This window comes from Aulonocara sp. 'chitande type north' Nkhata Bay, linkage group LG10 (assembly GCF_057382095.1).
Source record: "Aulonocara sp. 'chitande type north' Nkhata Bay isolate Kocher_YH1m ecotype deep benthic linkage group LG10, A_spYH_male_GT1.1, whole genome shotgun sequence".
Lineage (NCBI taxonomy): Eukaryota > Metazoa > Chordata > Actinopteri > Cichliformes > Cichlidae > Aulonocara > Aulonocara sp. 'chitande type north' Nkhata Bay.
In genome coordinates this window covers 14630423-14654796 of record NC_141353.1, presented here as the reverse complement: position 1 = coordinate 14654796, position 24374 = coordinate 14630423, and the positions used below count along the sequence as shown (strand labels likewise).

At 41.2% G+C, this 24374-nt stretch overlaps 1 protein-coding gene across 2 annotated transcripts in view; it reads left to right on the top strand.

The window, feature by feature from the left end:
- Positions 1-8284, top strand: part of LOC147320458 (carotenoid-cleaving dioxygenase, mitochondrial-like) — a 55560-nt gene extending 47276 nt beyond the window's left edge. For both annotated transcript variants that reach the window (XM_086308467.1, XM_086308466.1), the window contains exons 5-14: positions 19-230; positions 576-691; positions 789-891; positions 1409-1537; positions 1639-1799; positions 3524-3691; positions 4942-5079; positions 5721-5903; positions 6736-6846; positions 7610-8284. In XM_086308467.1, coding sequence (XP_086164593.1) covers positions 19-230; positions 576-691; positions 789-891; positions 1409-1537; positions 1639-1799; positions 3524-3691; positions 4942-5079; positions 5721-5903; positions 6736-6846; positions 7610-7726 — 1438 coding nt within the window. In that variant the 3' untranslated portion in view covers positions 7727-8284. The remainder of the gene's footprint in view (positions 1-18; positions 231-575; positions 692-788; positions 892-1408; positions 1538-1638; positions 1800-3523; positions 3692-4941; positions 5080-5720; positions 5904-6735; positions 6847-7609) is intronic.
- The last annotated feature ends 16090 nt before the right edge of the window (positions 8285-24374 follow it).

Below are 24374 nucleotides of genomic sequence, written 5' to 3'. Positions count from 1 at the left end.
ATCTGTGTTTCATGACAGCTACAACCATTGGTTTGATGGGATGGCCATGCTGCACCAGTTCAAGATTGAGAGAGGTGAGGTGACGTACATGAGTCGGTTCCTGCAGAGCGATACCTTCAAAAAGAACAGCGAGCGGGACCGGATCATAATGTCTGAGTTTGGCACGCTTGCCATGCCCGACCCCTGTAAAAACTTCTTCCAGCGATTCCTTTCTCGCTTTGAGAAGTTTGGTGAGTAAATAAGACAGTGGGATCAAGTATATGTGTATAATGGATCAAAAAGCAGGTTTTCTGCTGCAGTTAATTTAAAAAAGCAGAAGAGCCACGACAGCTAGAGATAAAATCAAGTTTATAACTTTGCTTTGCTAAATCCTCCTGGGATGGAGCTTCTTAAGTGTTCTGTATATACCCAAGTTTACAGTGGGGAACCAGGGGGAGCATAAAATGTTTTACATTCCCACTGGACCCTCCAGTATAACTACAAACTGTAAATCGTATAGCAGACCAATTTCTTTAAAAGGAGAAAAGCTTTCAGTCCTAAAAAAACATGCCATCCTTTATTTGTCTTTGCTACAGAACCCACAGACAATGCAAGTGTGAGCTTTGTGAAATACAAAGGGGACTACTATGTCAGCACAGAGACAAACTTCATGCACAGAGTGAACCCAGAGACCCTAGAAACTTTAGAGAAGGTAATGTCATTTGTTATGTGCAGTAAACGCATTTCTTTGTCATTGTGTAGTCTGGTATAAACATAGTATACATCCTTATCATTCTGTTGTTTTGCAGGTGGACTGGAGTAAGTTCATTGCAGTAAATGGAGCCACTGCTCACCCCCACTATGATCCAGATGGTACCACCTACAACATGGGCAACTCCTATGGAAGAAGAGGTTTGTTCCTTGAGTCAAGTATCCACACTAAAGTCTGCACAGTTACATGGCTTTTTAAAATTTATTTTTTTATTTTTATTTTTTATCTTGATTTAGAAAAAAAGAAATGAACTGTACTTTGTTGGAAGAAAGGAGGTGCAGCAGTTAGCAGTGTCAAATCACAGCAAGTGTCTGGATTCAAATCCACTGGCCGACTTAGGTCTTTCTGTGGAAAGTGCGTCATCTCTGCCTCTCCAGGCATTCCAGCTTCCTCCCAGAGTCCACAGACATGCACATTAGATTAACTGGGTTGGGTTAATTAGGTTGATTCTAAATTGGCCATAGACATCACTAGTTGTCTGTCTCTGTTATCCTTGCAACAGACTGGCAAACGGTACAGGGCGTACCCTGCCTCTCACACATGACAGTTGGGATAGGCTCCAGCTCCCCCTTCCTCAGCAACTCTGAATTAGATAAGCTGAAGAGGATGGATGGAAAATGGATGGAACAATTTTTTGTAAAACACTTCTCCTTCCAGGAGTCCTCTACAATATCATCAGAGTACCTCCTGAGAAGACGGAAAGCGAAGACACTCTGCAAGGAGCCAAAATCCTCTGTTCTATTGTGCCTGCAAACAAGTCCCATCCCTCCTACTACCACAGCTTTGGTAAGGCAGCACACCAGGGTACCACTCATTATGCTTGTTTTTTTTTTCCATTTGCTACCCTCATCTGCAAAGCTTGGTAATCTTTTTCTTCCTGCTTCCAGCCATGTCTGAGAACTACGTGGTGTTCATCGAGCAGCCAGTCAAGATGGACCTGCTGAAGATAGTCACATGTAAATTAAGAGGGAAGGCTCTGAGTGATGGAATCTACTGGGATCCCAAACAGGAGACAGTCTTCCACCTCGTGAACAAGCACACAGGCGAGGTGAGATGCGATCAGTAGCGGTTTTAGATACAGGCGACACGGGCGGTTGCCCGGGGCGGCATCATGGTGGGGGGCGGCATCACGGGCATCGGCAAAAAAAAAAAAAGAAAATGCTCGTACTCATGCTGCCCCGACGTCAGCAAGCGCATATTGGGTGCGCCTGCTCGCTGCTGAAGTCAAAGTAAACTTTATTGTCATCTCCGCATACAGTCCAGAGACGAGACGACGAGGCTCCAGTTACAGCAGTGCAAGTAAACAAACAATATATATAAGAAGAGTAAGAAAATAAACATACCCTTTAGGACCAGGGATAAAGGGATCAATAACAATTTAAAATTTACAGTTTGATGATTTAAAGTCTCACACACAACCCATTGAAAGGGGAGGGGGGCCAAATAGAGCACATTTCATTCATAATGTTGTAAATCCAAGTCCATTATGTATTCTTGATTTGAATCCTGGGTTGTCTCAGAAATCTCAGAAATGCACCCTAGACAAAGTGAATCTGTGAACTAAGGTGTAGGTGTGTTAGATCATGTTGTGGTGATCCTTGGGTTGAGGGATAGGTGTTCATACTGGAGTGCAAAATTAAAACCACTGGAAGATGGAAAAGAAAAGTTCAAAGCCATCAGGTCCTCAGTTTAGAAAAAAGAGAAAAGAAGAGGAGGAGAAACGAGCAAAAGATACAGGTAAGCAGATGTGTCATTGGATAATGGCAGGTCATCCTGAAACAATCAGAATCAGAATACTTTATTATGTGGGTGATCGTGGCTCAAGAGTTTGGAGTTCGCCTTGTAATCGGTTGCTGGTTCGAGCCCCGGCTTGGACAGTCTTGGTCGTTGTGTCCTTGGGCAAGACACTTCACCTGTTGTCTACTGGTGGTGGTCAGACCACCACCAGTAGGTGGGCCTCTGTCAGTGCGCCCCAGGGCAGCTGTGGCTACAATGTAGCTTGCCATCACCAGTGCATGAATGGGTTGATGCCTGAATGTGTAAAGCGCTTTGGGGTCCTTAGGGACTAGTAAAGCACTATACAAATACAGGCCATTTATTAATCCCTAATCCCCGTTACAGTTGCTCCAAGAAGAAATGGTAAAAGTAGGAACAGTAACAGACTAAAACAATACCTTATGTTACAGAGGGAGTGTTCGCCCAGGGCACCAAACAGGCTAGGACCGCCACTGGATGCGACTGTTAATATATTTTTTTAACTGCACTTCAATATTATATTTATATACAATAACAACTGATGTTCCTGTTGATTGATTATGCAAGAACTAGCAAGCCTGCATGTAATGTAAATGTAAAAAGAGGCAAAGACAGAATCCGTTTAAATTGGGTGTGGATTTGAAACATTGGTTGAATTCCACTCCAGGCCATTAGGGGGCCACCTAGGCTGAAAATGTTCATCTCTGCTTAGCGCCACAAATTTGCAATGACATTGCAGTAGGAAAACTCCCTAGAGTGGCCCCATTTAAAGGGCTACACAGAGAAAACTAGGTGATTCAGAATGTAATGTAACAGATGTAATAAGCATGTTGTGTGTACATATTAAGCTTTTATTACTCCATGTTGATTTTATTTTAAAGTTTTTAACATAATTTGTCTTCTGAATAAGTGATGGTGATGTTGAGGAGTACTGTCCTTAAAGGAGAGTGTCCTTGTAGTTTACAGCGAAATGAAGTACTTGACAGAAATTCTGTAACTGTATACGCTGTACCGCAGGTCAGCTCAGTGAAGTACCACACCAAAGCCTTCTCCACCTTCCATCAAATCAACGCCTTTGAGGAGGATGGATTCTTGATGCTCGATATGTGTTGCTCCGACGACGGCCAAGCCATCAACAACTACCTCATCCAGAACTTGCGTAAATCAGGAGACGCGCTGGATGAGGTCAGTATAATTGCATGAACACATTGTTACAAAATAAATGTAGCAAGAAAAACAGATTTTTTTTTTTTTTTCACTGTACTTAAGTTTTGGCATAATAAATATTTATAACCGGGGAAGACAATATTGGCTTTAAGATAAGATAAGATAACCTTTATTAGTCCCACACGTGGGAAATTTGTTTTGTCACAGCAGGAAGTGGACAGTGCAAAAGTTATGAGGCAAAAATTAGAATACAATAAGAATAAATACAGTACACAACTGTACAGAATAGAATAAAATAAAATACTATATACAGTAGAATAAAATAAAATAAATATACAATAAGATAAAAATAGAATACAAATACAAATACTATATACAACTGAGTAAAAATACAACGATGACAGAAAGGATTATTGCACTTGGTATTATTGCATATGTATGGATGTGTGTGCTTGATCAGTTAAAGTCTTTATTATGGAGTCTGACAGCAGTGGGGAGGAAAGACCTGCGAAATCTCTCCGTCCCACACCGTGGGTGCCGCAGTCTCCCACTGAAGGAGCTGCTCAGTGCTGTCACAGTCTGCTGCATGGGGTGGGAGATGTTGTCCAACAGGGATGACAGCTTAGCCGCCGTTCTCCTGTCACTCACCACCTCCACTGGGTCCAGAGGGCATCCTAGAACAGAGCTGGCCCTTCGGATCACCCTGTTCAGTCTCTTCCTGTCCCCAGCAGAGATGCTGCCGCCCCAGCAGACCACACCATAGAAGATAGCAGAAGCCACAACAGAGTCATAGAAGGTCTTCAGGAGTGGGCACTCCACTCCAAACGACCTGAGTCTCCGCAGCAGGTACAGCCTGCTCTGCCCTTTCCTGTAGAGGGCGTCTGAGTTATGACTCCAGTCCAGTCTATTGTTCAGATGAACACCAAGGTACCTGTAGCTGTCCACAGCCTCAATGTCCATACCTTGGATGTTCAGTGGTTGCAGTGGAGAATGCTTGTGCCTGCGGAAGTCTACCACCAGTTCCTTGGTTTTACTGGCGTTGATCTGGAGGTAGTTCAGCTGGCACCAGTCCACAAAGTCTTGGGTCAGACCTCTGTACTCCTTGTCGTCCCCATCAGTGATGAGGCCGACTATTGCAGAGTCATCGGCTTTGCTAATTTACTAAATAATTTAGTGAGAAAGCTATTCAGTGTTAGCTTTATGGATTTCAGTCTGTTCAGATTTGAATTAACCAAATATCTAAAATGTGCAAATATTGTTCCTCTCAGGTGTACAACACCTTGTGCAGGGTTTTCCCTCGGCGTTTTGTTCTGCCACTGCATGTGACCAATGAAACCCCAAAAGACCAGAACCTGAACACTCGACCCTGCAGCAATGCATCGTGTGTCAAAATCGGTGACGACAAGGTGAGTTGACTTCTTGCTCATGCCTTCATTTACAGTTCACCTGTAGCACACATGCTGGAGGCAGTAACCAGAAATGAGTTGTCTTGACAACTCATACAGTGTTGTACAAGTCAACAAGCAGGCAGTGAAAATATTAAGCTTCTTATTTTGAAATTAATCTAAGTGGCAGAAGTAAAGCGTTCCCTTGAGTAGAAATGTTAACGCCACACTACGGTATGAACAGATGCAGAAAATTAAGTTAACAAAATGAGTACTAGGTTTTTGGGAGGGGGTTGAAACGCATAAAAAAGGCTTTTCATAAAATTAGAAAAGCCTGCTTAAAAGTAACCGCTACATTTGTAAAACTACTGATTAGTGAATTTGGGATATTTAGACTGATGGGTAACATCAGCACAAAATCTATTCTGTTATCTTAAGAGATGTTTCTGTAGTGATTTTTATCATTTTTGCAGTTTGTGTAGTTTTTGACCTGTGTGTATGGAAGTTTACATAATTTCTAGTATGTTAGAACAAATGTATGGCAATCAGAGTTCACATAACTAGGTTGCAGAAACATGAGTCCAGTTAAAGGTGAAGCTCATGGTTACAGAGCTCGCACGCTCGACTGACCTTAGGTGGTAGTTCATCCTCTTTTTCAATAGGTGTTCTGCCAGCACGAGGATCTCCACGGAGAAGACCTCCATGAGTACGGTGGCCTGGAGTTCCCGCAGATCAACTACGCCAGATGTAACACACATCCGTACCGTTATTTCTACGGCTGTGGCTTCAGACATCTGGTGGGAGACTCTCTGCTCAAGATGGACCTGAAGGACAAGACATTCAAGGTCTGTATGATACTGTGCAAAGGGCTCCACCTCATTTAAACATGAGAGACGATGAGAGAGCGTTAGTGAATTTGATCACATTCACTGCTGTTATACTGTGTAAATTATTAGTTAACATAATTTAAATGGTATATTGGTTTATTGCTAGCCCTTAGTTTAGTGTTAGCCCTGCGACAGACTGGCGACCTGTCCAGGGTGTACCCTGCCTCTCGCCCTATGACAGCTGGGATAGGCTCCAGCGCCCCCCGCGACCCTGAAAAGGATAAGCGGAAGCGAATGGATGGATGGATGGTTTATTGCAGCTTCTTTCTGGTTAATATCAACTGTCTTCCTACACTGCTGCAGACAGTTGTCTATACATTCAACTACATCTGGGCTGTCACAGTAAAAGCTCATGATCTTTCAGAGTTAAAGTTTTATGTATTGTTACTTAGTAAAAAATATTTAAAACTAGGCAAAACGATGCCTCAGATGAACTACACGTGAAATATTAAACCATTACTCTTGTTAAACGTAACTTGGCCAAAAATGTAGAAGTAACATTGGGAAAAATTAACTACATCCTGACTGCTTCCATAGCAACTGTGATTATCAGTGTGAGCAATTTGCTGCTCTGGGAGCATTCAGGTGTGTGTGTGTGTGTGTGTGTGTGTGTGTGTGTGTGTGTGTGCGCGCGTGCGCGTGTGTGTGCGCGTGTGCGCGTGCGCGTGCGCGCCAGACTGGAACTGAGCCAGTAGTTGAAGAAGCAAAATTAAGATGCGAACAAGAGCAACTTTAAAATGTGGAGTTAAATTGAAAAAACACTGACACTTGTGAAAATGATCATCCACAGGTCTGGTACCAGAAGGGTTTCTACCCCTCAGAGCCTGTGTTTGTGCCGTCACCTGATGCTGTGGAGGAAGATGATGGTGTCATCCTCTCGGTGGTTCTCACCCCGTCACAGGTAAGAGTCTCGGCTGCACAGACGTAGCAAATACATCTACCTAATGTGCTGAACCTTGTTGTGTCTCATGACGTTATCAGAGGTTTATGGTTTCCTGAATTTGAGGTACCAGCATGTCTGCAAGTCCGCCTAAGCTTGATTCCTTTCCGCTTCAAATTCTTTAATCAGCTGGACACGATCTATCATAAATATTCATGTGGGTGACGAGCAGAGTCATAAATATTCATTGCTGAATTTACGCGAGTGAATTTTTGGAATTTAAAAACAGAACTTTCTAAAGCCTTCAAGATTAATGGCAGAAAGTGCACTTGCTGGCTACATTAATGGTGTCAGTAAAAGATTTTCTGAGTAACGTAAGATTTTTTTTTTCTTTCCCAAAAATGGTGTTCTACTACATCCCAGTGTCCGTCTTCCTGACAGCACATTGGGCAGCCTGAATCAAAACTGAGCATTATGCTATTGTGTCCATCTCCCCTATAGCAAATGTCAATTGTTCATTTGCCCGTCTGTTTATTTTAAAATCCTAATCAGTTTTAATTACCCCTGAAACACTGGATGAGGACCCTTTTATTATTCTTTTGTACACACAATGCGTTCTGGTCCTTGAATTTAAGCAAAGCTGCTATTCTAAAGACATGCACACCTCTCAAGCATACCTCCACCTGGTGTACTGAACCTAAGTGAAGTCTTTCACTATGTGGTGGTGTGTAGAGAAGTGTGATTTGTTTTGTGTGTGTTAACGCCATCAATCGTTTCTCTCCAGGATAAAGGGACCTTCCTCCTGATTTTGGATGCCAAGACTTTTGAAGAGCTAGGAAGAGCCTATGTGCCTATTAACATGGCTTATGGCTTCCACGGTACCTTCAGTGCCGCTGCATAAACTTCTTGTTTTTTAGACTCCCCATGATTCATGGGCCATGAATACAACGCATCAATAAGCATTAGCCAGTTATATATCAGATGGTACTGAGTTGCTGCTGCTTTTTATGCTTAACATATATACTGTCTACAGATATTCACTACAGGTGAGGATCACCAGACATTATGTTATCACCATATTTCACTGACAATACAAGCAGTGTGCTGAGTATTACAATAACCGGATTTATCATATCCAGTAAGATTATGTTATCTCTCTTTAGTAGTTTGCTGCAAATAGACGTTGGAGGTTGCTGTCCCATTTTTACTCTAATGACTGAGCTGTTAGCTTGTTCTGAATTAGGAGGTAGGTAGCTTTGTCAAGTGAAGTGTGATCAGTGTTGGATGGATTTTCGACTGGTAGGACTTGTAGGGTACAGTTGAAAGTAAATCTGTGGTCACCCAAGTGCCAAAATGTTTTTTTTAAAAGAAATTTATTCCAAAAATTTTTACAAATCTGACTTTTGTACTGTTTTTTTTTAAATATAATTTTTTAATTAAAGTTTCAACATTAACACTTTTCAGAGGTGAAGTGTCTGGATTCTTTTCACACACTGAATCAGTCAAAACACATGGTTGAGAATAATGTACATAAGTACGATTCCTCACATCAAATATTCTTTTACAGTCTTTTACTGGCAAGTGGTACATTTAAGGCCCCAGGTTTTATAAAGTCAACATGTGTTGCTAATTATAACAATTTGTATAGCAATCAAATTTGCATCCTTGACATTAATATAGATATTAATCGTTAATTTGTTATTACCTTTGTTCAGATTACTTGTTTCACAGTATACATTAAGCCCATAAATAGACTAAGTGTCACACAAATCACTTAAACTAAACAGACCCTATTTTACATAACAATGGGGTCTTTTTAATTGAGAATTGAAAATTGTATTAAAACTAAGTGGCATTTCTTTACCATACAGTTTTTAATTCTGTTAACTTCTGCTCCACTGTAGGGAAAAACATAACTCTTAATCCACAATTTGACAGCTTTTAATTTCCAAATTACTCTTTTGTGTTACAATAAAACATGCTACATGTTTAAACATTTAAAAGACACATCGAGGTCTCCAGCTCCTCAAAAGTAAGGATTGTCTTTAAATAAATGAATAAAACACAATTCCATTAGTGATGGTATAAACCTAAATTTTTTTTTACAAGGGCTCAACTAGAAGGCTAAAAAAAAAAAATTGGTGCTAATAAAATAATTTTAGGCTAGGCTAGGAAATGGTTTTACTGTGTAGAGAATTTATTAGAGGTCCTCTCTAAACTATGACTCAATAGAGGCTATTTTTCAAAAACCGATTAAACTCTCTGCACTTACACTAGAAGATGAATTTGAAAACCCATGAATGAAAAAGCTCTACACAGTTGTAACTGAGGTGTGGCTTTTTGGAGGGTTTTTTTGGTTTCTTTGCTGTTTATAAGAGATCCACACATCATCCACTAGAGGTCAGCATGTGATGACATTTACCTTCCTTCAGTCACGTTCTGGATCTGCAGAGTTGGAACAACGACTCAGTACCTGACCAGGATTTATTTAAATTAATTTATAAATTAAGAAAAAAGTTGTATACCACTTTGTGTCGTGTGTGTTTTGTAACCATGTTCGCTTTCTGTATTGTAAACCTTGTGAACTGCAAGGCTGTTTTCAGCTTTGCGATTGTGAATCGTAACGGACCCATTTTCTGTCTCATACAACAGTCTGAACAAAGGGGTGAGGCAGGGGCAACGTCTCTGGAGGAGGTGGGCTCAACATGGCCACACGGGCTATAAGAGGGATCAAACCTGTGACCCTGTGACAGTGGGACAATCTGTAACTGCCAGCCCACCCTGCCACTTCAAAAACACACTGCAAACAGTGGAGGAGCCCGGCATTGAACTTCACAGGGGTTATTTCCAAATCTGTGACCTTAACAACTGTATTTATAGGACACTTGGAAAAGAGTGCCTCTTTGAGGGGAAAAAAAAAGATAAGATAAAAAAAAAAAAAAAAGGGTAGAACTTTTTTTTAAGGAGGGGAAAAAAGGGATTTCAAACAGACTATTATCGAAACTGTGGATTAAAGCAGAGTAACTCAAGCTTCACTTTTCAGTCTGCGTGTGTGGCCAGAGAACAGATGCGCATTTTCATAGAGGATTGTACAAAGGGGAAAAGGAGAAAAGGAAAAGAAAAAAACTGTTCCCAACAGCCGGTTAAAGCAACAGGACCCAAAACTACACCTCCAAATGTAGAAGTTTGGGGGGCGGGGTTCTCTAACTAGCTTTTAAAGTTTTGGGATGCTTTTGTAGGACAGAACATGCATTTTTAATATCTGCAGGAGGGCTGCAGATGGCACTTTGTTACAACAATGGTGATTCAAAAAAAACTTTAACAACAACGCTGCGGCTGATCAAACCTTCAATCAGTGCTCATCACTGGTGTGTTGTTTTGGTATTGTTTTATCTAAATAGAAAAGTTAGTGACTAGAATAACGACGGCACTAAATAAATTAGAATTATGTGATTTATTTTTACATCCACCCTGTTTAGTCAGAACAGCTCAGGGATCAACTGTTTCAGATTTCTTTTCTGCAGGAAAAACGTGCTGGCAGATACAGCTGCTGTCTTTCCTGTAGCAAATCCTCATATTAATCAGTTCAGTTAATCAACTTTCTCCTCAAAGTATCCTGCTGTCTTTTCAACACACAGCAGACACTCGCAATAGAAATGTATACCTAAAGATTCTCGCTGAACTCATCTCAGTCTTTTACAGCACAAACATTAAGCAGACAGCAAGTAACATGAACGACTGTGCTCATATGCACTACCCACTGTTTGATTTGCTGCTACAAAGCAGCGGGTTCTGTGGAAGCAGAATAATGTCTATTGAAGCAGCCGGTAGAGTCTCGGGTCACGAATTGTGATTTTCCTGGCAGGAAAGCGGTTTGTGATCAGTCGTGGCATAAAAAGCACAACATTTATTTTTAGCTTGTTTTTTGATGGTGATATGAATAACTCTAAAAAGCTGCTGCCTTTTGTATAAAATCACAAATGTGTGAAGCCAGACACCCCTGAGAACAGTGCTGCTGCAGTCTTCTCAGGAGGGTTACTATGTTATAGAGAAGCTGGATTTTAGTCTGGATATTGTTGTATTATATACAGCAGACTACAGAATGACTACAGAGTGTAATAATGTAAATATAGTTTAACTGCATGTATTACCATTTTGTTTTTTGGGCTTTAAAAAAAATTACTTTGACTAGAAGATGAGCCCTTAATGTGCATTATTGCAATACATTGGTTGTGATAAATTTTGCAGGTTATGCAGGCAACATGAGTTTCTAGTTTAAGCTCCACCTGACCAACAAAGTCCAATATTCTTTTTTTTTTTAATCTTTGGTCTACTCTTCACGTCTTTGTGTTTCTATCATTTAGTCTTCAGTAAGTACTCGTGCTTTGCGGTGAGTTTTTTGTCCATCAATGGCTAAAAGCAGCATCTGGAATCAATGCAGAAAGCAGTGAGGTTGAACTGAAAGAGCAAAGTTGCCATTTGGGAAACCAAAACAATGTGCTGAAAGAGACTAAAAATCCCAGAGTTCAGGAGAACTGACAGACATCACACCAACAATCCTCATTGATCTTTAAGCTGTTAAATACATAGAAAGTCACTATGCAGGATCGTTGTAACTGTTTGCTTTGTACCAACCACAAACTCACTCACAAAATACATATATATAAATATGCTGTGATTTACCATAAATATTTCACTCATAAAAATTAACCATGGCAACATCATAGAGAAAAAGAGCGTCTCCCAGTGTGTTTTGATACGTTTTCCCTACACATGAAAATTCAAATTTGGCACTTTCGCCCAACCACACGATTGTTTTCATGTGTTTTGATGGAGCTCGGCCCAGTCGGACATTGGGTAAAGATGGATGCTACATTAGCTCAACAAACACGCCCAGCAAACATTTTGATAGTGAATGTCACTGTTCTCTTAGTCGAAATATAGAAATGAAAGTGGTAAATGGGCTGTTTTGTTATAAAATGCTTTTCTACTCTATGGGAGCCCTCGGAGAGCCTCATTCATACAAAAACATATGTACAAATATTTCTCTACACCTGAGTGCTTTCAATCTTCCATTTACACACATTCATACTCTGATGAATGCATCAGAAAGCAACCTGGGGTTCAGTATCTTGCCCAAGGATACTCTGGCATGCAGACTGGAGCAGGAAGGGATTGAACCACCAAACGTCCTTAGGGGATGACTGACTCTACCCCCTGAGCTTAAGCCATCCTTGAGCTTAATGGACTTTCAATCAAGTTTACAAGAATTGTAATTGTTTCATCAAATGTGAAAAGATAAAATTCTCACTTGAGCAAAGAGCAAATGTGTGCAAAGCAAAACCATCGCGATGGAGATTTAAACCGATGACCTCTCACTTCTTAGTCAACTTAGCGAGCCAACGCACACCACACCACAGATTTATAATGTTGACGTGGAGCAGAGAGATTGCTCAAGCAGCCAATGAAACAGAATGTCCATGTAAATATATGTAAATGCAAAAACACATGAGGGTCTGACTGGGATGTTACTGTACATGAAAACAACATCAGCGTCTGTCAGTCTGTTTACGCGCAATAAATAAAACTAAGGAGGGATGTCAGTGAAGCGGTGGGGACACGCCCACACAGCTCTGAGCAGGGGTCTAATCAGTGAAAGTGAAAACGCCTGTGTAACTGTACCGTGTTCGCGCTTTTAAATCTACATAAACCTGCAATGATCTAAAGGGGACTAATTTCTGGTGTGCAAAAGGAGGCTGCAGGAGGCTATTTAACAGAAGGAGTAGGAACTACATGTGATGCTTAAAAAAAACAGACTACAATTACTGCTTTGTGGTTGCGCACCTTTGTAAACCCATCAAGCTGCAGACTCATAATATCGTAGGAGTCTGAAAGGTGGGCACAAAGATTACTGTAACCAATTTAATATCTAAAATATGGCCCCAATCTGCCTTTTTATGTCGATATCACATCGTATCAATCGCATCGTTTGTGTGACTTTTTTTCTTTTCTTTTCTTTTGAGTTATGAGACCACAGTGACCTCGGAGCACAATTCTAATAAGTTCATTCTTGAGTCAAAGCGAGAGTTTGTGCCAAATGTGAAAAAAATTCCCTTAAGCTGTTAAAGACAAGCTATGTTCAGGAGACCGGGTCAGACGTAAGGACACAGAAAACGCACAAAACATAATAAATATGGCGTTACTTGTGCGTTGTTTAGCTTACACAAAAAAACAAAAGGAAATTTGATTTAAAAAAATGACGCCATTATGTTTATGTATGTCTGCCTGTGCAGGTGTAGCTCATGAGAATCTTCAGCTCCAGGAAGGCTGAGTAAGAATTTAGTAGTAAATGGTCATTTTCATTGGATTATTATGACAGCGTTTCATACAAATGTCTAACAGAATAACATATTGAAATGATAACTCAAGGTCAACTTTGCTGTTACATCATATTTTTCTGCAAATAATACACTTTCCCTGGCGTTCAGCTCCATAACTCAGCAGCAGAAGGATACATAAAGTACGTATTTCACATTTTGCAGGTTACTGAGTTAACTCGGAGGCTGAATGAAATTTCCAACAGCTGCGGTATCTTTAATATGTCTTTATGAAGGATAAATAGGGTGTGAATAATAAAAGTAATAGTATCTGAGTTTCTATGAAGCTGCTTTGATTTCAGGATGCCGGTATATGAAAAGTTATTTATCATTTATTTAGCATTTCAGTTACTACAAAATGTAAGTAAGACAGTATTTATTTCACTTTGAAAAAGCTGTTGTTGTGTTAAGGTTAAGCAAGTCTTGGAGATAAATGTGCCTACCATGGAAAAAAAGTTTCAAGAATTTATTTGAAAAAGTACAGAGAATTCGAACTTACTGACCCTGTCATTGAAAAGAAAAAAGTATTTTTTTCCACCTGTCACGTTAAAAGAAACCCCCCACACACAAGATATTTCCCGACAGATTTGTTTTGAGATGCACGTCATATTAACAACTGTACAGTGTGTTCCCAATTCGTAACAACCGTCTTTTGAGGAGCATCTGACTGCTGAAACAGAGTTAAGTTTTTCACTTCTGCTCCTCCTTTGTGCTGCATTCTCATGATAATCACGCACAGGTGAGGAACCCTATTTCCAGTCTAGTCTGTTTTCAGTTCATTAGTACAGTGAGTGTGCTGTGTATGTGTGCCTGTGAACACTACTCAGAATCAAGAGCATCCTTTGACCTCAGAGCACTGTGTATGATTTGTCAGCCTGGCAGTTCCCTGGCATGCGTGTTCTGTGGACTTGCACACAAAAAGCAAATACCCGTACACTAAACCCCTGCTGCAGTGTTTTCAATACATCCAGCCTGATTCACGTTAACCCATAAAACATGTCTGACATATTAATCAGGTCTGCATGTGGGGGTAGCTCTACTATTGCGCTGCTGCTCAGGGCAGGGCTCTCATTGGGCCATCTTACGCATCCTAGCGGCCAATAAGAGAAGGCTGATTCTCTCCTCTCCTAGCAACAAGACTCCTTCTCTGCGAGCGAAGCAACCAGCAAACTGACACCTATAATTTTACAATATGAATAATTGTAACTTTACAGTGTTGCAGAAGAAGCAGAGGAGCACGAGTCTGTCCCTTTCCACATCGAGGGAACATCTTTGTTTTCTTCCTTCCTGCCTTTTCCTCCCTCTCCCTCCTCTTCTCCATCTTGGCTGCAGCCATGCCTCTGAGTGAATTCAGGCAGCTCCCATCTTACCATCTTAAAGGAACAGCCCTGAATATTTTTTCTTTTTCTTTTTTGTTTTTTTCTTTCTCTTCAAGGGCATTGTGGGTAATGGTCTGTACTTGTTGACCTCACAGCGCTGAATGGCGGGGCCTCTCTCAGGAGGGAAGGAATACCTTGGCACAGAGCTATCTTTTCCCTGAGACACTACCAACCTCTCAGCTATGAGCTTCTCTTTCTGTGCAGATGTTCCAGCTACAGCTCGGCTCGTTTAAAGAGTTTCAACAGAAAACAGAATAATAAAGGCAGCTGAATATGTTCATGCAGTATTACTACAGAACAGATAAAAGACAGGAGCAAATTCTGTCATGTCAGATGAAAACGAAGAAAATGTTTGGCCTAATTGAAGGATTGCTGTACTCTTTAATGACTTGGCTGCGGTTCTTGCACAGCACCTGTTGCCAGGCTACAGCAGTGCACGTGTCCGACCCCTGACCCCAAATGCATTCCTGTCCTTGCCCCTCTGGGAGTTAGGGAGAGCAGAGCACATGTTACATGTCTGCACAGCAGCCTGAAACAACCAGAAATGACTTGAATTTTTCAGCTATCGTATGACTTGTTATGGGCTGCAGTTTGCTGTGCTAGAGAGAAAAAGCTGTCTTTTTCCCCCCATGCATGCTAACTCAGTCTTTGTGTATTCAAATTAGGCTCGAAAGCTGCAGGGCTGAATACCTGAAGAGAAATGCCCGCACTCAAAAGTGTCATGGCTGTGTGAAATTTGACATGTGGCAATTATAGCAACAGTCCGACCTTACACTTGCTAGACTTCTCAAATTTAGCAGAACAATATCTCATGGTCATTATAGGTCAATTGGGGTGGGATGCGGAAAGTGTCTGGCGTGTTGAGATGAAGATGATTAAGTACCCATTTGACCTCGTGTCCTTTTCAGCATCTTCGGTCGAGTATCTAAATTGTCAAACAGCAGGGAAAAAATCCCCCACGGAGCTCGTTTCCCCCAGTTTCAATGAAGACGGACAAGAAGAAAGCACTCGCTCTTTGAAGTGCGTTCCCTCCGTCTTGCTTCTGCCCCACCTTCTGTCCAGTGGAGCAAACCGTTGGAGTAGGAGTTGCTCTAACAGACAACCAGAGTTTAACCTTAGGTGACCCTTGCTCTCATCAGGCCCGCCCTCTTCTGGAGGAATGCTGCTGATGGGAGTTTTTAATATTCCCCGGCCCTGTGTGTCCTCAAATGTGGCGGTGCGGCATTAACACAAGCTGACACCACAGATTAGCCACAGACATCAGGAATGCTGCGGCCTTTTTGTGCCACGTGGATTTTGGCCAAAAGAGCCTTTGGTTGCAATGGCCACAAAGACCTGCGAAAAACAAGTCCATGACAGAAACACGGAGACTCCTCAGTGAGGCTGTCTCGCGATTCGCTAGCCATCAAGGTACAAACCTGCGGTCGGTTTCTGTGCAAAGGTAAGACTGCACAAGCGCCAAATCGAACGTGCACTTCTGACAGTCAAGATCACAGTGGGTTTACATGTAGTTTGGCTAATTTTGGTTCACTTGAAATGACTTGCTTCTGTTTCTATTTAGACGTAGACATCGGAAGCTTCTGAACATCTGGATACAATGTGGAATCCATTCATCACCTGTAATTTCTGTACGCATAAACTGCTATTACTTTAATTCATATTGCTCATGCTGGTATCCCACCTTTCCTCTCAGCAGTCTTACCCTCTGCACGGATAATTCCTTTATCCTCATCCTCAGCAGGGGATTGGATTATTTGATGCTTAGAGATAGTATTTCATAACGGAGGTATTTTACTGCACGCGGGTCGTGTTTCGAAAGTTCTTGAAGGATCACATTTATACTTTTTCATCTTCACATACCATTTGAGCTAAGTTCTGCGTGACATGGGGCCATAAAACCTTTCTCCCTGTTATTGTAGGATCCTTACTTTACAATATAAATCATCTTCAGACAACTGTTGGTGTGATTTGACACTATATAAATAAAACTGTGTCGAACTAAAAAATAACAGAGTTTAGGTCAAACGAACGACCAGACTCATTGTCTCACTAACTGTTTGCTTGTTGAGCTGTTGTAAAAGCATGTGTGATAAAATGTCTTTAGCAAAGGTTTTAGCAATTTGGAAAAATTTCCTCAGGTGGTAGCGCGCATCTTACTTGCCATCCAGAGACTGTGTGTCACAGCTGTGAAGCACGTGACACCAACACAACAGTTAAGCAGGCCACAGAGAAAGCTCCTAAAGTCTGACTAGCTACTCCGACACAGAGTCAGAGCAATGGGTAATCTGTTTGTATTGCTATAAATCTGACCTGGCTGTATGAACAATATTACAACCAATATCCTGAAAAATCATAAAAATTATTTGAGAAATATACACCAAACCCCTGATATCCGAGCCTTCTGTAAATAAAACAACACTTTAAAGGTTACACTGCTTCTGTGTTAATCTCTAGTCCCCTCGCGCTGTGCTTGCATCTTCTCTATTGTAAATGCTAGATGAATGAAAGACGCCTGTTGGAGTGAAAGTTTGTTCTGTGCGACATTCACCAACGCACTTCTTTTAATTTCAGATTGCACACAACTAAATTCCTTGATTTTATTCAGTGGCCTGCAAATAAAAGCAGACTGAGTTAAAAAAAAAATAGGTTACATTATCAAAATGATGAACCAGGTTTTTATCCAGGCAGATATTTCAACCTTGGTTACGTTTGAATTGGATGCTTATATCAGGCTCCCATTCTGCTCAGCGAGACCTTTTTAAAGAGAGAAACAGATATATTGTGTGAGGGAGAGGCGAGTTGTTTTCAGACACCTTACTTTATCATAGCATTTATTTTACACGTTTATATGGCAACGTTGAGGTTGTAGTCATGCACACAGCTTTCTCTTTTCTGCTGTTTTTAACTAGGACTGTATACGCAAGATGGATGTAGCCACAGTGGCATCACTGCTAACTAGCAGCTTCGTTAATTTGCTTAGGTTTTAGTGCAAAACACAGATGCAGATATCTAATGATTGAATCAAATACAAATAAAAAAAAGGAGAAATACACTCACCAAACCTCATGCACAAATTTCTTCAATTGCTGCACTGCACAGCAAACTGCATTAACTGTCATAATTCTGTTAAAAAAAATCCATAGGTAATAACAACACATGTTTATTTATCTTATAAGCGAGGGACTGTATATCTCTACTCTCATATTTTCAGTGCAAACAGCCATTCCTCTAATTTTCAGCTAACAATCCTGAAGTGGGAGTTGTAAAAATAAATAAATAAATAAAAATAAAATAACTGTACAGTGATTATGAAGGGGAAAATTAGCTACAGTGAAAGCATTTTGTATCATCTTTTAAGTTGGGCCGATTAGTTTTTGGTACTTTTAGCTTGCTTTGAATGTCTTGGCAGCAGATATTTCAATATGTTGCTTTCTACTATAATTAACAACAAGTTTTTGCAATTGTTTTTTAAAAATTGATATCAAGGTGTTCAGTAGGGTTAAAAATTAAATTAAAGAACCCTGTTTAGGGGCGTTTTGAAAGAAAAATGAGAAAACTAAATTTTGAGACCACATCTGTGGGTTTTGTTTGGCTATTTTCAGTTTTCTGTTGAGATTTTTTGGTTTATTTTAAAGTTTCCTTTATTTCTGTAATTATAGTAAGGATTTTTTTAAATGGTCGTGCTTATTGTCTCTAGTTTCTGCTTAATCTCTCGACTCCATTTAGTTTTTAGTTCTTGTTTCTTTTGTAAGTGTTAGTTTGGTCTAGCCTCCATGGTGTCATCCTGCGCCTTGTTGTCAAGTCTTTCTCTGTATTGCATGCTTCACCTTTTAGTTAGCTCCTGATTTATTCTGTTAGTCCTCCGTCTCTTGTGCCTCGCCATTAATCTTTCATCACTTGTTGTTGTCTTAATTAGTTTCAGGTGTGTCTCATTACTGTGGTGTTTCCAATCTCGTGATTACCTACTTTATCTATTTAAAGCCTCGGTTTTCGTGAGTTCTTTGATGAGTCATACGATGTTCTTCTCTGCTGTCTCTTGTTTGTGTGCTGAGGAATTTGTTCTTTATTTGATTTTTTTGCTGCCTTTTGGATTACCTGCATCACCTCAATAAAGCTTTCTTTTTGTTTATAAAGTCTGCTTCAGAAGCTTGAATTTGGGTCTACAACCTACAACCCTTGATGCCAGTGGTTACCAGTAAAACTAACGTTTACTCAGTGAGTAAACAGAATTTGTGGCTGCAGAGAGGACATTTCACCATGGAATGAGACAACTGCAGTAGCTAAATGGTTTACTTTTTCCCATTTTGTTTGTATTTGAATAAAATAAATGTTTGCATAGCTCACTAAATGGCTTTTAGAACAGCTAGACTAGTACTGAACAAGCAAAAAGAAATGAAAAATGAAAAAGGCGCTGGCAGCACACCAAACATTAAACGTACCGTTGGAAAGACTGCAGGGCAGAGGGGAGTAAAGGGGAATGTGAACCAGTTAGAACCAATATCCACTTGAGATTGTTTTTCCCCTGTCAACATTAAATATGAAGGTGTGAAAGGAGAATAATTCACTAGCTGAAACAAACAGGCAGCAGATTTGACTGTCATGATTTCATTGTTTAAACTCTTTGAGGTTGACGAAGGTAAAAGCAGAAACATTTACAATTACAGTGGGGCAAAAAAGTATTTAGTCAGCCACCGATTGTGCAAGTTCCCCCACTTAAAATGATGACAGAGGTCAGTAATTTGCACCAGAGGTACACTTCAACTGTGAGAGACAGAATGTGAAAAAAAAATCCATGAATTCACATGGTAGGATTTGTAAAGAATTTATTCGTAAATCAGGGTGGAAAATAAGTATTTGGTCACCTCAAACAAGGAAAATCTCTGGCTCTCACAGACCTGTAACGTCTGCTGTAAGAAGCTTTTCTGTCCCCCACTCGTTACCTGTATGAATGGCACCTGTTTGAACTCATCATCTGTATAAAAGACACCTGTCCACAGCCTCAAACAGTCAGACTCCAAACTCCGCCATGGCCAAGACCAAAGAGCTTTCGAAGGACACCAGGAAAAGTATTGTAGACCTGCACCAGACTGGGAAGAGTGAATCTACAATAGGCAAGCAGCTTGGTGTGAAAAAATCAACTGTGGGAGCAATCATCAGAAAATGGAAGACATACAAGACCACTGATAATCTCCCTCGATCTGGGGCTCCATGCAAGATCTCATCCCGTGGGGTCAAAATGATCATGAGAACGGTGAGCAAAGATCCCAGAACCACACGGGGGGACCTGGTGAATGACCTGCAGAGAGCTGGGACCAAAGTAACAAAGGTCACCATCAGTAACACACTACAACGGCAGGGAATCAAATCCCGCAGTGCCAGACGTGTTCCGCTGCTGAAGCCAGTGCATGTCCAGGCCCGTCTGAAGTTTGCCAGAGAGCACATGGATGATACAGCAGAGGATTGGGAGAATGTCATGTGGTCAGATGAAACCAAAGTAGAACTTTTTGGTATAAACTCAACTCGTCGTGTTTGGAGGAAGAAGAATACTGAGTTGCATCCCAAGAACACCATACCTACTGTGAAGCATGGGGGTGGAAACATCATGCTATGGGGCTGTTTTTCTGCCAAGGGGACAGGACGACTGATCCGTGTTAAGGACAGAATGAATGGGGCCATGTATCGTGAGATTTTGAGCCAAAACCTCCTTCCATCAGTGAGAACTTTGAAGATGAAACGCGGCTGGGTCTTCCAACATGACAATGATCCAAAACACACCGCCCGGGCAACAAAGGAGTGGCTCCGTAAGAAGCATTTGAAAGTCCTGGAGTGGCCTAGCCAGTCTCCAGACCTCAACCCCATAGAAAATCTGTGGCGGGAGTTGAAAGTCCGTGTTGCTCGGCGACAGCCCCAAAACATCACTGCTCTCGAGAAGATCTGCATGGAGGAATGGGCCAAAATACCAGCTACTGTGTGTGCAAACCTGGTAAAGACCTATAGTAAACGTTTGACCTCTGTTATTGCCAACAAAGGTTATGTTACAAAGTATTGAGTTGTATTTTTGTTATTGACCAAATACTTATTTTCCACCCTGATTTACGAATAAATTCTTTACAAATCCTACCATGTGGATTCATGGATTTTTTTTCACATTCTGTCTCTCACAGTTGAAGTGTACCTCTGGTGCAAATTACTGACCTCTGTCATCATTTTAGGTGGGGGAACTTGCACAATCGGTGGCTGACTAAATACTTTTTTGCCCCACTGTAAGTGTTGACCAGTGTTTATTAATATTATAAATTATTATGAACTAATCTTTATGTATAATCTACTTTTGGTTTTATAAAAAAACAAAACCACACACTGTTGCCGCACAGTAAGAAGGTGGGTTCTCTCCCATTACTCCGGCTTCCTCCCACCGTCCAAAGACGTGCAGCTTGTGGGGATAGGTTAATTGGTTAATCCAAATTGCCCATAGGTGTGAATGCAGGAGTGAATGTGAGTGCGACTGGTTGTCTGTCCCTGTGTGTTAGCCCTACGACAGACTGGCGACCTGTCCAGGGTGTACCCCGCCTCTCGCCCTATGACAGCTGGGATAGGCTCCAGCGCCCCCCGCGACCCTGAAAAAAAAAGGATAAGCGGAAGCGAATGGATGGTTTTATAAAGTATTGGAGATATATTTTCATTTGTTTGTGTAACTGATATTAAATGATGCTTATAAATGTGTCTGAAGCGGATGTTTTCTTAACTTAGAAATAAATCATCTGTTTTTTTGCCAGGTCCTAAAATTCAGTAAATAACATCTCAGACCCAAAAAATAAATGAATAAAAATGCAAAAGGAGTGAAAACAACTAAGCAGACCTAATGAGTCAGCCTAACAACCTTTAGCAGTAATAATTTGAAGTAATCATTTTCTATGAGTTTCTCTCTCTCACACTCTCCTTTACAGCATTACTTCAGTTCACTGAGGATTGTGGCCAGTTCATTTATGCACAGCACTCTCAAGGGCTCGCCACACCATTTCAATTTGGTTGACATCTGGACTTTGACTGAGCTGCAACACCTGATTCTTTTCTGTTTCAGCCTTTCTTTTGCAGATTTGCTGGTGTTGGGATCTGTATGCATCTGTATGGGACTGGGATCATTGTCTTGTTGCATGACCCAGTTTTGGCCAAGCTGTAGCTGTCGGACAGATGGCCTCACGTTTGAGTTTAACGGTTGAGAGTCGATATGAGGTCTTTGCTGCGTTTGGTTTTCACCAAACATGGCACTGTGCATTATGCCCAAACATCTCCACTTCGGAGAAATACACTGTTGCAAATTAAAGCTGTACTGCAATGTTCTTTTCAAAGAGAAGTCTTTCTTCTGACAACATTTCCAAACAAGCCATACTTTTCAGTCTTTATCTGATTGTAATGTCATGAACTTTAACATTTAATATGTTAACTAAGGCTTGGAGAGTCTGAGATGTAGCTCTGAAGGTTTTTTGCAATTTCTCAGAGCACTGCACAATCTGACCTTTGGCTAAATTTGCATGCACATCCACTTCTTTGCTGTTATTTTTTTCAAAGTTTGCTTTTTCTTGTATTCACATTATATGTATCCATAATCATATTGGGCCTAGCGAATAGTGTGTGTATAGAAATGTTCTTAACCTGTCCAAGAAATAACTGTACAAGCGAAATTATCACTGGATTTATAAAATGTGTACACTGGTAAAGTTTGTTCTTACCACCATGCTTATGTTGGTCAGTCAGAATCAATCTAAATCAACAGGTAATCTAAGGAGCTTGGAAAGAAAAGCGACTGGACTTCTCTAAGTTTATTGAAGACGTTTTACCTCTCATCCAAGAAGCTTCTTCAATTCTAGGACCGAATGGTGGACAGTCCCAGGTATTTAAGCCCTAGTTGTTCCTTAAGAGAGTCGTTTACCCACTATTGATCATGTTCCTCATCACATGAGCCAAGATGTGAAAAAGGGTGTGGGTCATTATCAGCAGAGGTTTCATGTGAAACCATTGTGAGGCCTTGTCTCATCATATCATGTGACCTACAGAGATCAACTGACACAAGGTGTGAGTGGGCGTTACAGCATCAGGGAAGGGGTCTCAAAACTGGACTGTAGGTGGCTGACAGTTGGTGTCTTAACCCACCGTCTCTGTTCAAAGATGGCCGTTCACAGTGGACATAAGCTGTGTCCCAAAACGTCGGCTGCATCCTTCGGAGGACCCGGCCTTTGCGGGGGTCTGAAAACGATGAAGCCGGGAGTCCGCTGCTCTCGCCGGCTCGAGTGACCATTGAACCCCTGGCTTGCTATCGAGCTGGTGGGTAACAGACATCTCCGAAAACGTTGGCGCACTTTGGCAAATATGCGATGTCTTGATAAACCAAGCAGATATTTGTAATTTACACGGCTACTTTCTGGCCTGAAAATATGTTAAAAGTTTATTTTGTGACGCAGAAAGATTAATAAGACTAATTTTAAAACTTAGTAGCGGCCGCCATTGTTGGCAGCTGAAACTTGGCTGGGCTGCGCTATGAATTCTGGGATATGGTGGGCCACGAAGGACACACCCGACACATCCTTCAAATTCGGGGAAATGAAGGACGCATTTGTCGGCCGCATTCGAAGGAGTCGACGAATTGGGACAGCCTTCGTCGCCTGGCCGTGACGTAATCAGCCTTCAAATGCGGCCTCCGGAGGATGCAGCCGACGTTTTGGGACACAGCTATAGATGGCTTCTTTCCATTTGTCTTCTCAGTCCAAAATGTAGACACTGGCATCCTCAAAAGAGTGACCTTTGACCTTTAGATGCAAATGTACAGCTGTAGTGTTGTCCTGTCGAGGTGGCTCTTCTGTGTTGTGCCATGCGTTTATCAAGTGGCTGTTTGGTTTCTCCAATGTCTGAGCACTCCTCGCTACACAAACCTGCTAAATAAGGAATGACAATGTTGTTGTGTTTGTCCTTCTGTTTCTCCCCAGCTGGTGTCTGACCTTCTTTGCTGATTTGATGAAAGCCCAATTAGGATAACCACATGTTTTAAGAGCTTTCTTTGCATTTGTGCGTTCCCTCTTTTTCTTTTCTGGCTTAGAGGGAACATTTTCTGCCCGGTGTTGTAGGGTCCTGATTACTCCAGGATTTTGTTCCAGAAGGTGGTGGGAGTCAAAGAGTAGGTACTGGCCCATGTGTGGGGGGCTTCAGGTAAACTTCACACTGCACAGTCCAGAAATGACAAACTCTTATCCTTTGTATCTTCCCTGGTGAACTTTATGTTTCTATCCACAAAGTTGATGTGAACAGTGAAGGCTTCCACTTCTTGGGTTTTGATTTTGACCCAAGTGTCATCCACATATCTGTACCAGTGACTTTGAAGAAGCATAAATGAGTCCAGTTGCTTTTCTTTCCAAGCTCATTTGATTACCATGACCTGTATGACTGAGAACCTACACAGACTAAATCAACAGGCTTGTGACAATCTGGATAATTTCCATTCGTCTATATAATGAAACATGTTTACTTAAGTGGAAAAAACCATAAAGTTGTTGTATGAGCAGGAAATAGGAGAAAGTCTGGCTAAAGAGAAAAAAACAATAGTGTCTGAGAACAAAGCCAGAAAAATCACATCGCAGCTAATGACAGTGAGACCAGACTCATTTTGAAGTTGCATTGCCACAGATCAGCTTCATTTATGTGGGATAAAACTATCCAGGCTGTTTAAGGTGCAAGCAATGAGTGAAAAACACTGTTGGATCCTGAAGGAATGTGTTCTGTCGCTTGTATCAATTACATTAAC